General features: G+C 45.4%; 1 protein-coding gene across 3 annotated transcripts in view; it reads right to left on the bottom strand.

Annotated features, from left to right (window-relative positions):
* nkain4 (sodium/potassium transporting ATPase interacting 4) overlaps positions 1-9,741 on the bottom strand; it is a 44,354-nt gene extending 34,613 nt beyond the window's left edge. For 2 of the 3 annotated variants that reach the window (XM_062392885.1, XM_062392884.1), the window contains exon 1: positions 9,317-9,741. In XM_062392885.1, coding sequence (XP_062248869.1) covers positions 9,317-9,370 — 54 coding nt within the window. In that variant the 5' untranslated portion in view covers positions 9,371-9,741. The remainder of the gene's footprint in view (positions 1-9,316) is intronic. The other variant, XM_062392883.1, reaches the window with a different exon arrangement.
* Between the last annotated feature and the right edge of the window lie 3,721 nt (positions 9,742-13,462).

Below are 13,462 nucleotides of genomic sequence, written 5' to 3'. Positions count from 1 at the left end.
ACTGCGATATGACCCAAATTTGTTCACTGCGACAGCAAACATCCTTCCTCACACGGCTGGTATCTCCGGTAAGTCGCTTATTCTGCTCCCTCCCTCCATCTCCTTCCCTTTATCTCTCTTCCTCCCCCTCGCCCTCAGCCAAACACTTCTTTAAAGTTTATCTGGTGGCAGCAATGTTTGGATTATTAGAAGCTATTTGGTCTTTACTGCATCTACTTGAGGATGGATGCAGCAGCAGCAGCAGCAGCGATGAATGTCACTTGTGCAGTTTTGTCTTGTTTCTTGTTGCATGGGTGTCAAATAGCAAACGAGAGATGCAACAGACTGAATTACTTAAAGAATATCAGGTAACATTAAGAAACATTCAGTGACAGAGATACTGAGGAACACACACATGAACTGATTAAAGCAAGGATATTTCCCTGAAACATTCCATAGGGAATGTATGTGAGAACGCAAATGTCTGAGTCAGTTGTTACAGACAGTTTCTGGGAATATGTCCTGCCCGCCTCCTGGTAAAGCATCCAGTAAAAGTCAAAGTGACTCCGTTTGAGGATAGAGAAAGAAAACGAAAATGTATCAGTGGCCGTGTTGAAGATGTTTCTAAAATGCGACAGAGGCAATATTAGAAGAATACATATATCTCAGGAGGAAAGAGACAAGTCATAAACATAAGACTCTGACAAACATGTCAACTACGGAGAGACAATGAGATTCAAGAGATTTTAAATCTCCATATTGTATTTTGCATTCGTCATATGCAAAGTCAAACACCTACAAGTTCAATGCCTGAAAATCACTATCCACACAAAACAGGAGAAGCTTAAATCCTCTCCCCACTTCTGTCCCATCGTGTCCCAGATAGAACAAAGAGCTGTTTGGGTTTCACCCCAATTAACAAGAGATTTAGCTGCGATAGGAAATTCTCTTCATGAGTACACAGTCAAGAAACAGCTGTCAGCAGTTTACACCTTCCAGCTGTGTTTTTCATAATAATTTTCTTTTCATCATAATACCATCACTCTTTATCTTTCGAGCACCAGTGGAGAAAGTGATTCTTTGTTCATCCCAAGGCCGAGTAGTCCCCTTAAATTCAATCAGGCTGCACCAAAGTTTCACAAACTATACAATCTAATCCATATAATCTAATCTATAATTTCACTAAATAGTTTTTTTTATAAAAACCCAGGAATTACTATTGCTTCTTCTGAGACCCATATACAAATTAAATAAAACACCAACAAACAATGACAGGGGTGAAAACTTATCCTCCTTGTTGGAGGCAATTAGAGCAACACCATCCGTGAGGTCGTCAGCCTCTTGTAAAACTAGGACTAAACGCCAAAAAGCCGTGGGGAGGATTTTAGTGAGATGAATATGCTTCGCAGTCATTCGACAGATCTGTCAGGATAGTCATTCCAGCTGTGGTGCTCCCAAAGCAATTTATTCGATGCCACACTATAACAAATGACAGTGCTGGAAACGCTGGAATGGAAAGAGAGAAATGGGCTTGCAAATAGTTCTAGTTTTATCTCCATTACGGCTTAATATTGCAGTGTCATTGATGCAGAACACACACACATACACACACACACACACACACACAGACCCACTCACACAGGCCGGAGCATGGCTGCATGCACACACACTCAATTCTGCCAGCCCAAGGTTTTCTGCTATAACCACATAATTAATGGTCTGTTAAATTGAAGACATAAAAATGGAGAATAGCAGTAAAAAGGGCCACTGGAGGGGGGGGGGAGAGGGGATGATTTTTCTAAGAGCACGCGTAGCATTATGAACCAACATGGTCACAGGGAACTCCGGGGAAGGTCAGGACACAACAGCAAGGTCGTCACCTCGGCTCAATTAGCACAAAACCCGGCTGTTCTCATCTCTGCTGAACAAGAGCAGAACCTTGAAAATAAACTGATTCCACATAGAGCTGGACTCGAGTGAAACACAACCCCGGCTGCATGGGACTAATTGTTGCGTTGCATTTTGGGCGGGTCGCTCCTGCGGTGAGGTTAAAGGCTATGTATGTGAGTGGAGCTATCTTTAGAGTGACAGTTGTCCTGCGAGCGAGATGTTCACTGAGCCCCGTGTTCTGTTGCAGCCCAACCCCGGGATCATCTACCAGCACCCCCCACCCCACCCCCCAGCACGCTAACTCATATTTGCTTCATCTTATAGCATCTGCAAAGGTTTCCGTGGTAACGGTTCAACAGAAGGAGGGAGATGGAGATGGAGAGAAGACGAAAGAGAGGGCGGGAGGGAGGCAAGAGAAAAGCTAAACACAGAGATCTCAGGTCTCTAGGGTCATGCTCATAATTGGCCTGGAGTGAGAGGTCGAACCTCCGCCCATCCCCCCCGCTACTCTGTCTATTTCTTTTCACCTTTCGATTTGCATTCTCCCCCCCCCCCCAAAAAAAAAAAAAAATCTCCAGTGGCTCTGGCCTCGCCGATAAATCGGTTGGTGATCAATAATTCAAACACATTCCAACCTGAGATCCCAGCAGGGGGAGAAAACGGAGGAGAGGATTTCCCCCCGTTCCAAAGTGAAAATGGGATTTGGAGATGACACAAAGCCTTGTTGTGTTTCCACAGAGGAGACACACTGTGGGCGGAGCGTGAACACTCATTGCACATTCAAGCTGTGCTTCTCATCCCCTGTGTACCCAGGATGCATCGGGCTCTCAGGTGAGATGATGACACACTGGGGAGTGGAGGGGTGGGGACTCCAAAACTCTTAGCTTCGAGTAGGAATGTATTATAGAGTCACCTTGCCTCGTGACCTACAACACACACACAGACACACACAACACGTTGTTGCAGCCTGTTGTTCAATCGTCTTCCCGTTGATGGCGCTGGCTCTTGCAGCGAAGGCCAGGCAGGGTCCACTCGTGTGTGGATAAGGGGCCGTTCAAACACGGCAATCAACACAGTCCAGGTCGAGACCACAATCAGGGTGGAACAGCGGGGGTCCATCTGACAGCACAACACTCACACAGTACACCTAATTGTGGCAACCTGCATGACCTTCAAAGGAAAATGGAGAAGAATCCATCAAAGACAACATGGAGACAGGGTTAAAACCGTCATTCCTGAAAATCACATGAATTACCGCAGCCTCTTCAGCCGATGATCACATACTGTTAGAACCCTCTGGGCTCCACCTCCCATTTTCACAGCATCCCTGCAAGAAGAGATGTTCCAATACAAATACCAGCATCAGAAATGCATCCAATACAACTGAAGATACCAAGTCAGGCATCGGCAAATCACACGCAAATCTACGTACTAATCCAATACCTTGACTTTATAGTATATTCCTTTCACACAGATAAAACTAAGATTTTCTTTTCCAGGAAATCAATTCTGGTGGTTTCTGGTAGTGTAGCGTTTGATAGAGGAAACTTAAATGTCAGCAATTTGGGAATATTTCACGCATGATACTCCAAAGAGTAAATTGGCAAAGTGAACTAAAGACTCCAGTTTTTAAGGGGGGGGGGACTAGTGTTGCCAATTATAACAATATGTGATCTCATGAAGCATTTAAAGACCAATGACACAAAAGAGCACAAGGAAGTTCACTAAGCAAACTTTGGAAACCGTATTCAAAGGAGGAGATTGATCCTTCAAATCCCCTAGTTCCTTCTCCATCAAATTTTTTTACTGAACTGGTTTCACATTAGCACACTGAATTGGCCAATATGCAAAGTGGTAAAATTAAATTTAAACAAATAACTGCAACAAAAAACGAACACACAAACCCTTCTTTAAAAGAAGACTTAAAATATTAATTTCTTTGAAAGTAGCTGATTTTGTTAGTTGCCCTAAAGAGCCGAGTCCTGCCGACAAGTCAGTGGTTGACTGATTTCTACCATTATCGCAATAGCTTATATCAGTGGTTATGTAGTTTTAATTGCGTGAACAGCAACTTGTAATGAACAAATCTAAGCAGATCCTAATGATGAGTAAGCATCATTTCTGTCAGTGATCGTGTCCTCGCATGCTCTAAGCCGCTGAACCATTTCAGGTTTATCAGGCTTACACAGGTCTGTTGTGCAGACTGTGGACAAAGTGCCTTGGGACCCTGGAGTAATATATGTGTTACTTCCAAACTAAGACACAAGAGGCCTAATATCAATTCACCATAAATATCATTGCTTTTTGTCCATTAAATCCTTACTTGGACTTGAATTGTGAATAATTTGTCTCTACCTCAGTAAGAGTAGACTTTTGTTAGTCTGACTCAGAGGATGGAGACTGTGGGCATAACCCTGCTTCTGGGCGTATGTTTCACACAGCATTCTGTTCTCTATCTGCTGCTGGTCTCTAACCATTTTCAAAATCCTCTCAGCCGCAGGAAACAATGAGAGCAACCTCCGAACAAGCAACTTACACGATGAAAATGGCATGAAGACAAATATTTGGATTGTGAAATCACACAGTCGACATTTTCCTTTTTGTGGTCTTTTCTTTGTGGGAAATTACCCATTTCATCCACTGTGTTCCTACGTGAGACTGTTCCACAAAAACAAGTCCCTGAGTGTTGCTCAACTGTGATTGTGAGTTTAGATTTTTCCCCTATTTCAGAATGATAATGCTGGGAAGACCACTTCTAATACTGACACAGGGCTGAAGAGATGCGTTTGGCATTGCAAGACATTGGTGATGGTGCTCACCTAGCTTGGCTCACTTGTGTTAGTAATGATGACCCCCGTCATTGGTTGGTATCATATAAGTAAAAAAGTCCAAGTTACAGAGTGTTTATATCACTTGGTTATACAAGAGAAGAACAAACTTGGTTAGAAAGTCACTGCTTTTGTTGTTTTGGTTGCTCTTGACTTTATATTTCATCAGATATGTTTATGTGGTAGTTTGAGCCCAGCCCACATCACTGTGTATAACGTGTGTGTTAACAGTGAGAATAAAAGCCCTGAGCCCTGGTTCAGCTTCATTTAAATCTTCATTCTCAAGTAAGAAACGCAACAACACCATCAGTGTTGGCATCTGCTGGGATTTGGTGAATACACCTTGTTCATGGGGAGCCCGTCTCCGTGCAGCGTACTGTGTGTGACACACACACTTTGTTTCTGCATGGATAATTCAAATAGGGACGCTATCTTACTCTGCCACCATCTGTACGAGCCAAAGCAAATAGTGGGGGGAAAAATGTGTTTCTGCTCCCAACGATATGAATCACAGTCCAGAGAGGCTCTGTGAAAAACTTAATAGCGGGCTCAAAGAGGCGAAGACGAAACGGAAAGGAACAGAGATAAAAGACCTGTGACCATCCACTCTATTCAGGCCAGCCTCTCGCTTCCACCGGTGACAGGGAGATCCAGTTTAATCGTACCCGACTCCACGCTCACACAGACACGATAAAGAAGTCAGACACATACACTGAACAAAGAGCTGTGAATAAACACGCGTCTGTAGCGTCTGTGTAGCCGGCGAAATTTAAACCTTCCAGCTCGTGCCAAGAGCAGATTTCATGTTAGTTACCAGCTTTTGATGCATCACCTCTAGATCGGGCCAGACAGGACAGGATTATACTTTGTCAGTAAATTACAAACCCATGTCTGACAGCGTACAATGTTTTATTACCATGCAATTTGCCTCAGCGGCGGTAATGACTCTTAATTACAGCCGTACGATGCATTAATATCAAAGCTGTGGGCCAAGACCTTGTGTGTGCGCCGAGGTGTAGAGCTGCTGTCAGACATGCTCTGAACTCCGGATAATCTCCTGAAATTATCTGGAGGGGTCAGGTAGACAAGTTCATGCACACGTGGTATGTTGCGGTTTGGAGCGGCAGGATGTTGGTATGACATCCAGCCTCTCTATGTCATGCATATTTCAAATGTTCGTGCCTCTATACAGCAAATACTAATGGTGCTGTGAATAAAAAACAGCCCATATCCTGTGGAACTTGTAGGAGATGACGTGATGTCTGCCAAGGGATAACGTCGTGCCTCCAGGACGAGGAGCTCTGATATCTGCTAAAACTTTCTTGGAGAGACTTTGGTTGAACCCGATCTTCTTCTCTGAAGCATTCGCTACAAAGTTAGTATATTCTCTAGCTATGTCATCAAAAGAGTAGAGGAGAAGTGGGCCGGCTGATGCAAGATATTACACGTGTCACTCACACTGTGCTGAGGGGGGGGGGGGGGGGGTACGTCTGGCTGTTATAATCGCCCTCTGACGGAGGTGGAACGTTCAGATCTCTCCTCTGTCTGTACCAGGGGTCACCAAACAGCCAGCCCTTTATCCCACGTGGGCACAAATCAAGTCACCGGCTGCGACAGCACGGACACCTTGAACTTCTCTCTCTTCCAGCTCCTTCCTTCTGTTCTCTCATCTCGTCAGAGGCCAACGGAGCTGAACTTCCACCCCGAAGGCTATAATCTGTACCCACCACTATACCTACTAATCTATAAGTCGCAGAATGTGCAGCTGCGTCTGTGGGTGTGTCTGCGTGTGAGGAGACGGGTCCGTGAAACAATGTCTGTGCCTCGGTGTGAGGTCGCGGCCGCCAGCGCCGCCGGTGCAGATACAGCCAGACATTTTCCGGGTCAATGTTCAGCTCTGAGCTCATTACCCTTGTTCAGTGTGATAATGTGAGTGTGCCTGTGACCGCCTGCCCTTTCCCTGATAAACCACCGGGACCCACGAAGGGGCCTCGTGCATCAATCACCTGCTGCCCACGGAGCCGCACTAACCACCCGCTCCATTAAGGACCCCGTCCCTCCTCGTGGCCGCTCAATGACAATCACAATATGTCTGGACGGGGGTCCCAGATCTGACCGATTGAAACGCCTCCACGCCCCGGGGTCAGCGTGAGGTCCACACCTCAAACAACCCACTCGTTGAGAGGGGAGCGGGTTTGCTTGTGTCCCCGAGTACAAACAAATCATTAGACAGACGGGGCTCCCTGCCAGAGCTCGCCGCTCTCTGGGGCTGACCGGCTTTTTCCTGACAAGCATCCAGCTCTACTGTCTGGAACAGTTAGGCCGCAGAGGGAAGAGGCAACTGAGGCGATTCAATCAATACCGGCTCATTATCGGTTGCCTTCTGTCCCACAGAGAGGAGTCCCCCCGCCCGGCCTGTTGATGAAGAAAGCGCAACACAATTCAATTAGGGGATGGCCGAGATGCCAAAAGAGGTTTGATCAAAGCACTCTGCCGGGCTAATTAGCACACGCAGCGGTTCACTGGGGCTATTTTTACATCTGAGGAGCAGAGTACCTTGTTTTGTTAATGGCAGTTTTGCCCCTGTAATGGACTGGGAATAAGCCGGCTCATTTCCAATGCATAGGTTTCAGCCAGGGGAGAGCAGAGGGGCCCCATGGCCGTGCTTCTCCACACACACACTCACAGACTCACGCACATGTATATTAATGTGGACACGCACATGTATACACAAACATGCACATAAACAAACGGCTGCAACCTGATGACCTTTCGAGGGCCTTGCAGGGTTAAATGTAACCCCTCTTTGCAGGTTCAACCCATCAGAATTGTGCAGGTGTGTGTGTGTGTGTGTGTGTGTGTGTGTGTGTGTGTGTGAGTGTAAGTGTGTTTCCGCAGACAGGAAGTGTAAGGTCATCCAGAAATAGTGCCGGGGGAAAACAAAGCTGTTTCCAGGAGTCTTCAGGGACTTTTTAGGGAGCCCGGTGACAGCTTTATGAGCCTCTTTACAAATGGTCGACCCTCTTTCTCCCTAATGAGGCAAAAAGAGAGTCTGGAAGGGAAAAGCAGGTGTGTCCCTCAAGGTGGGTTCATACCCCTCCATTAGTGTGTGTGTGTGTGTGTCTTAGTCATTACAGACAAGTCAATTTCAATCAGGAAGCAACACCACATTGTCCTAACCCATATTGACCTCCGAGTTCCCTCTCCTGTGATGCTGAAACTTGACAGATGCACAAGTGTTGCACAGCAATACACACCGGCTCTCTATTAATGTTGAAGATGAAGTGAGGGAGGAGCAGCAGGGAACTCGGGCCGGAGGCAGCAAAGACTCACAGGAATGACCGAAAGAAGAAAGAACTGCCACAGAGACTTTCCTAATCCCATTCCTCTGAAAAACAAATTCACCTCAGGCCAAAGACTCAAATCTAGATCAACGGCATCTTATATTTCTAAGAGCATTAAACTTGAGATTGTGTGTAACAGCGGCAACAAACCAATGCTGGCTTGGCTGGTAAACACAACATAATGAATTCAAAGGTGTTTTGACTTCTCAAGACACTCGGGGCTGATACCAGCTGCCATCACAAGGTTTTTCCTTTTTCAGTTTGTCTTTGTTTTTGGATTTTCTCATGCATGTAACAATACATCAAAACTTCACCATTTGACTCTTCGTCTGAAGGGGGGTGGAGGTTTTTACTGCTCCCTTAGCTGTTAAAAGTGGCATTTACTCGGGGGCTTATGGTGCGAGCAGGCTCAGTTTTAATACCGTCATAAATAACATCGTCACACTCTGTCAAGTGAACTCCACTCCGGGATGGTGACAAAGGCAAAGCCGGCCCGTGAGCCGAAGGGAAGCATCATGTGAGGCTGCACGGTTACCATCAGTGCAAATGTCACAGTCCACACTTCACTGATCGGAAATTGAAACGCTCCAACGAGGTAAAAGTCACTGCAGCCACAGTTTTTATTCTGATTAAACCTTAAAATGTTAAGATCGGAGCCGGATGTCTTAGAATAAAACACTTCCCAACATGAATCTGGATATTAATCTAGACTGCAGGCACTGGCTTTGAACCTATGCCTCAGTCAGAACCATTTGATGCTGTCTCCAGGTGATTCCTCTGGATCTCAGCATACATACATAGGTAATCCACGAGAGAAAATCCATAGATCTGCTGAAGCCCCATCATCACACAGCATACTCAGCCCCAAACTGTCCATCACTGTGGTGGAGGCACTAACTCGCAGCTGTGTGAGCGCTGAGCTGACTTCGACTCACCATATGTTTTCTGTCACAACAACTTAGTTCCTCGCGGATCAGACAGAGAAATAAAACAACATTTGCTGTCACGGAACAACTTGTTGTGATTTCAGCTCAAACACGAAATCAGCAAACGTCAGAGTGAATGAAATGTGCTGGGAAATAGGGAAAACATGGACGTGAGCGTCTGTTAGTTGTGGAACTAATGGGTGTTTCTGCCACACGTGAGTTTTCATCACTCCAGGAGAACGTGACACAGATTCTGGTGCCCAATCAACATCCACATGCCTTTTTTTAAATGAATAGCATGGCAACATTAATGTTTCTTTTCTCATCGATAGAACTTGAGTCAACTCACCAACTGTAAAGTGCAGATAAAGATGAGGGTGCATCGCCCGCTGCAGCAGCCCATTGTGTTGTGTCAGCGGGGAAAACGTGACTCGGAGCCGGGAGACAAGGAACCTGGAAGCGGGTCGGACGAGCTCTCAAATGCGCCGAGCGGACTCCAGGCACCGGTGTCCCATTCTCCTCACCCTGGTCCTCCTCTCTTCTCTTTGCCCAGATCCAAGCAACAAACCCCGGGTAGGGAAGGATCTCTGTGCCGCTGAGGTCCTGGCTCTTGTTTGTGAGGTGCCTGCTGCTGCTGCCGGCCGGTCGCACACGAGGTGACTGGCTGGGTGGAGGGCTGGTGTGTGGAATAGTAGGAGGGGGGTGGGAGTAGACTGTGGTGGTGGCGGTGGTGGTCCGGGCTGGGAAGGGGCTGATCTGACTGGAGGGCGTCAACTGGTTCCTGGAAGCTGTCTGTGGTGTCTGTGGTGGTGAGGCGGAGCAGAAAGTGCCACTTGATTCCGAACTGTTTAAACAGAGACGGTCAATTTATTGTCATGGTGACCAATTACTCTAATCAGCCAATCAGAACTTCTGCACCAAATAGATAACAGCAGTGAAGCTGACGGCGAGCAGCTGCGCGTTGGTATTTTAAAATGTTATCGATCCATAATGGTGTATATTCATATTATGTCCCATTTTGAAATTGAGTGGTTTTCATGTAACTGTGTTGAGGAGTTAAATTAGCTGCCACTCATAAGCAACTGGCGCCATCTTGTGGCCATGTGAGGCACATACTGACAAGCTCCCAAAAAAGCTCTTCATATTTCAGTCCACAGGGTCATTATTCAAAATGGAAGCCAAAGCATCAGTTATATGGTTTGTTTTTTAATTTCACTGTCATGTTTGGCGTTCTTCCTCTAAAGCTTTAACAGTCAGATTCACATAGTTCGATTCAATTAATTCAATTCAATGCCTTTACTTTACCTTCCAGTGTAACATAGAGACATTAGTCTTCTAATATTTAAATATAAAGGCATATAAAAACACAAGCAATAAATATAATGAAAGGTTAGGTCTTTACACAGACGAGTACTGACTTATATTGTACATACAAATATTACTACAAGTGGAATATTATTACACTTGGTTAAGTTCCTTCTCTGAAACAGGGTTAGGGTTAGGGCTATTATCTTCTGATAAAACACATGTTGATGTGTGTGTGTGTGGGGGGGGGGGGATAGTTGAAATAATATGTTTATGATTTATGTTTGAAGTTTATTTACACACAACTTCCACTCTCTCTCTGCCCCTCTTCCTCTGCACAAGCCTTCTGGGTAGCCGCTGCTTGGTGTGATATATAATAGAAAAGATCTTAAAAGCTGCTCTCACAGTCACCCTCCTCCTCCTCCTCCTCCTCCTCTCTCAGAGTGTATGTGGAGGGGCCAACCTCTCTCCTCAGCAGCTTGATAAATGTTTTACGCATCTGCGGCCTAACTGAGGGAACACTTCACATCTCATTTTGTCACACAAGCTCCTCTGCTATGCCATTTTAAGAAACCTGTTCACCCTTCTTCCCTCCTCTGTTCTGTTCAGTTCTGTTCTGTTCTGTTCTGTTCTGTTCTGTTCTGTTCTGTTCTGTTCTGTTCTCTTCTCTTCTCTTCTCTTCTCTTCTCTTCTCTTCTCTTCTCTCCCCTTCTCTCCTCTCCCCCCTGTCCCATGCCACCATGCCCACCTGCGTCCAGCTGGGACCCAGGAGGAGCTCCTCCTTCCTCGCCAAAAATAACCTCAGGCTATTAATGGAAACAAGCTTTTTTTTTTCATTTGAAAGGTAAAAAAGCATTTCTTTCATCATGAAATAAAAAATAAAATTAGCATGGTGATCACTTAGAAGCCTCAGCATCACTGCAGGAGCCCTGGAGACTTGCACCAGTCTATAGTGAAGTCAGTTAAGGATGATAGTTTGTGTCACTTTTATACATTTATTAATGTAAGGCACATACCTCTTGTGTTATGTAATTTAACGTAGGGTTACACCATGATGAAGTACACACAGGCCTGAAGCCCATTTACCTTATGAAGACTTTTAAATTATCTGATGCAAAACTAATACACTTTAGCCATTTTTATGCCAGTCTCATACATAAGTTATGTTCTTCTAGGGGCAAATCAAATTTGACTCAAGATCCACTCACAAGCTTGTACAGGCTATTGGGTCTGTCTTCATTAACTGATGCAGTTGGCTCAAGAGGAAACAATGCAACTAATAAAATCATAACTGCTACAATTCAACACTGATGAAAACTGTGTGATAGAGTTGAAAGCTCCAGAAAAATCGAATTTAGGATTTCATGCAAAATCCATTGATTCTGTTTGTTCCGTCAAACACATTCAACAACAAATCCACGAGAATCTATTTGCCTCAATCATGTGATGTAAAAGCTTGAGTGAGTATATGAAGTGTGAGTGTGTGAGTGTGTGAGTGTGTGTTGAATTACCCAGTTGGTTTCTAACAGCTGTCACATCTTACACATGAAGCCAGCCAGTGTAAGAGCTGCTAGTAGAATACATTAGTCACTGACCTGCACTTCCTGAGCACACAAAGCTCACTCATTCACAAACCCATCTCGTATGAGGACATGTTTTTTGAATGTGTGCCATAAAAATGTCGGTGTGTGCATATCTGGGGTGATGGGTGGGAGAGGGAGCGGTGCTGGGAAAGTGGAGCTGAGGCAGAAATAAGGTCACTGTTATAGTTCTATTAGAAGCCCTGATGGAGGTTCTCCTTTGCGTTCCCATTTTGCCCAAACGCCCCCATATCGACTCACTCAGTGTGTGTGTGTGTGTGTGTCCAGAAGTCTTCTTCCTTCATGGCAAGTGTGTCCAGACCCTCGGGGGTTGCTGTTCTTCTCGGAGACACTAACATGAAGTGACAGGAGAGCCAGCAGTGTGCTGCTCGGAGGGGACCTGCATTGTGGAGGAGACCCAGGAGTCTGGCTCGTCGAGGACAACAATAGAAAGAGAGCCCTCAAAAGGACGAGGCTTTTCTCCCTTTCAGAGCGCCCGGGGCTGTCGCTTCTACTTCGCCACTCTTTCTTTCTTTTATCCTTCTTGCTCAGTTTCCCTTCTCACAAACGTTGGCGCCAAACACAACAGAGGAAATTCCTCGTCCTGTTTTCAGTAATAACAGCCAGGTCATCATGTCTGAGGCCGGAGGAGACCTGAGAGCAAAACACATTTCATCCTCTCTTATCCCCACATCAGCCTGAATGACTGGATCTCCCCCAAATGGGGCAGCAGCAGTTTGCTGTGTCACCTGCTGAACTGTTGTTGTACAGGATGTTTTCTTTTACACACACACACACTGAGGCCAATAACACATCCTCACCAAACACAATATCATCAGCAGAACGAGCTGCTCCCTTCATCTCTGCCGTACATTTATCAACACAAACACAGAGCTGCAAATGACATCTTCCACTGCTGTGCGACCAGCATATGAAGGCTTTCTTTATTTAGATCCAGGCTCATAAAAGATTAAGATCACGCATGAGCCCTCGGAGGCAGAGTCTCATTTTTTTTCTTTTTTCTATTCTCCATCATCTTTTCTGTGCCATGAAGAGAGCTCCAAACTCGATGAAGAATAAATACAGAGACTATCACGAGGAGCATGTCGATTATTTAATTTGGGATTATGCTTTGGTGAAGATGTACTGGTCCACATAATCATTTTTCAGCAATTGCGGTTATCCTAACTCTCGCCACCTAGAGGCGCTCCTCTGTGAAAGGGTGTTTAATTGAATGGACGCCTTCACAGCTGTGTCAAGCTAGACACAAGCCGGGAAACGGCCGGAAATCAGGTAGATGTCCCTCAAAATAAAAGCACTCTGGTTGGGCTACAAACAGTTTGACAGTGATTCTGTGTTTTGTGAGATTACAGAGTCATACAAGATCAGTGCTGACAGAACAATCAGCGATGAGGCTTCATCTAAAACAGACAACGAGCTGAGAGAGACTCATACGTGTCACTCATTTACTAAGTTGTTTATTTATTTATTGAAATCCTTTTTAATTAAGCGTGTGTGCCTGAACAGGGCTTAGTCAAGTAGGCCTTTGGGTTTCAGGAGCTCATTGTAGGCTGAATATATATGAGGCCAAATATGTCTTAAAATATCCC

This window comes from Platichthys flesus, chromosome 7, assembly GCF_949316205.1.
Source record: "Platichthys flesus chromosome 7, fPlaFle2.1, whole genome shotgun sequence".
In the NCBI taxonomy this organism is placed as follows: domain Eukaryota; kingdom Metazoa; phylum Chordata; class Actinopteri; order Pleuronectiformes; family Pleuronectidae; genus Platichthys; species Platichthys flesus.
This window is presented reverse-complemented; position numbering and strand designations above follow the sequence as displayed.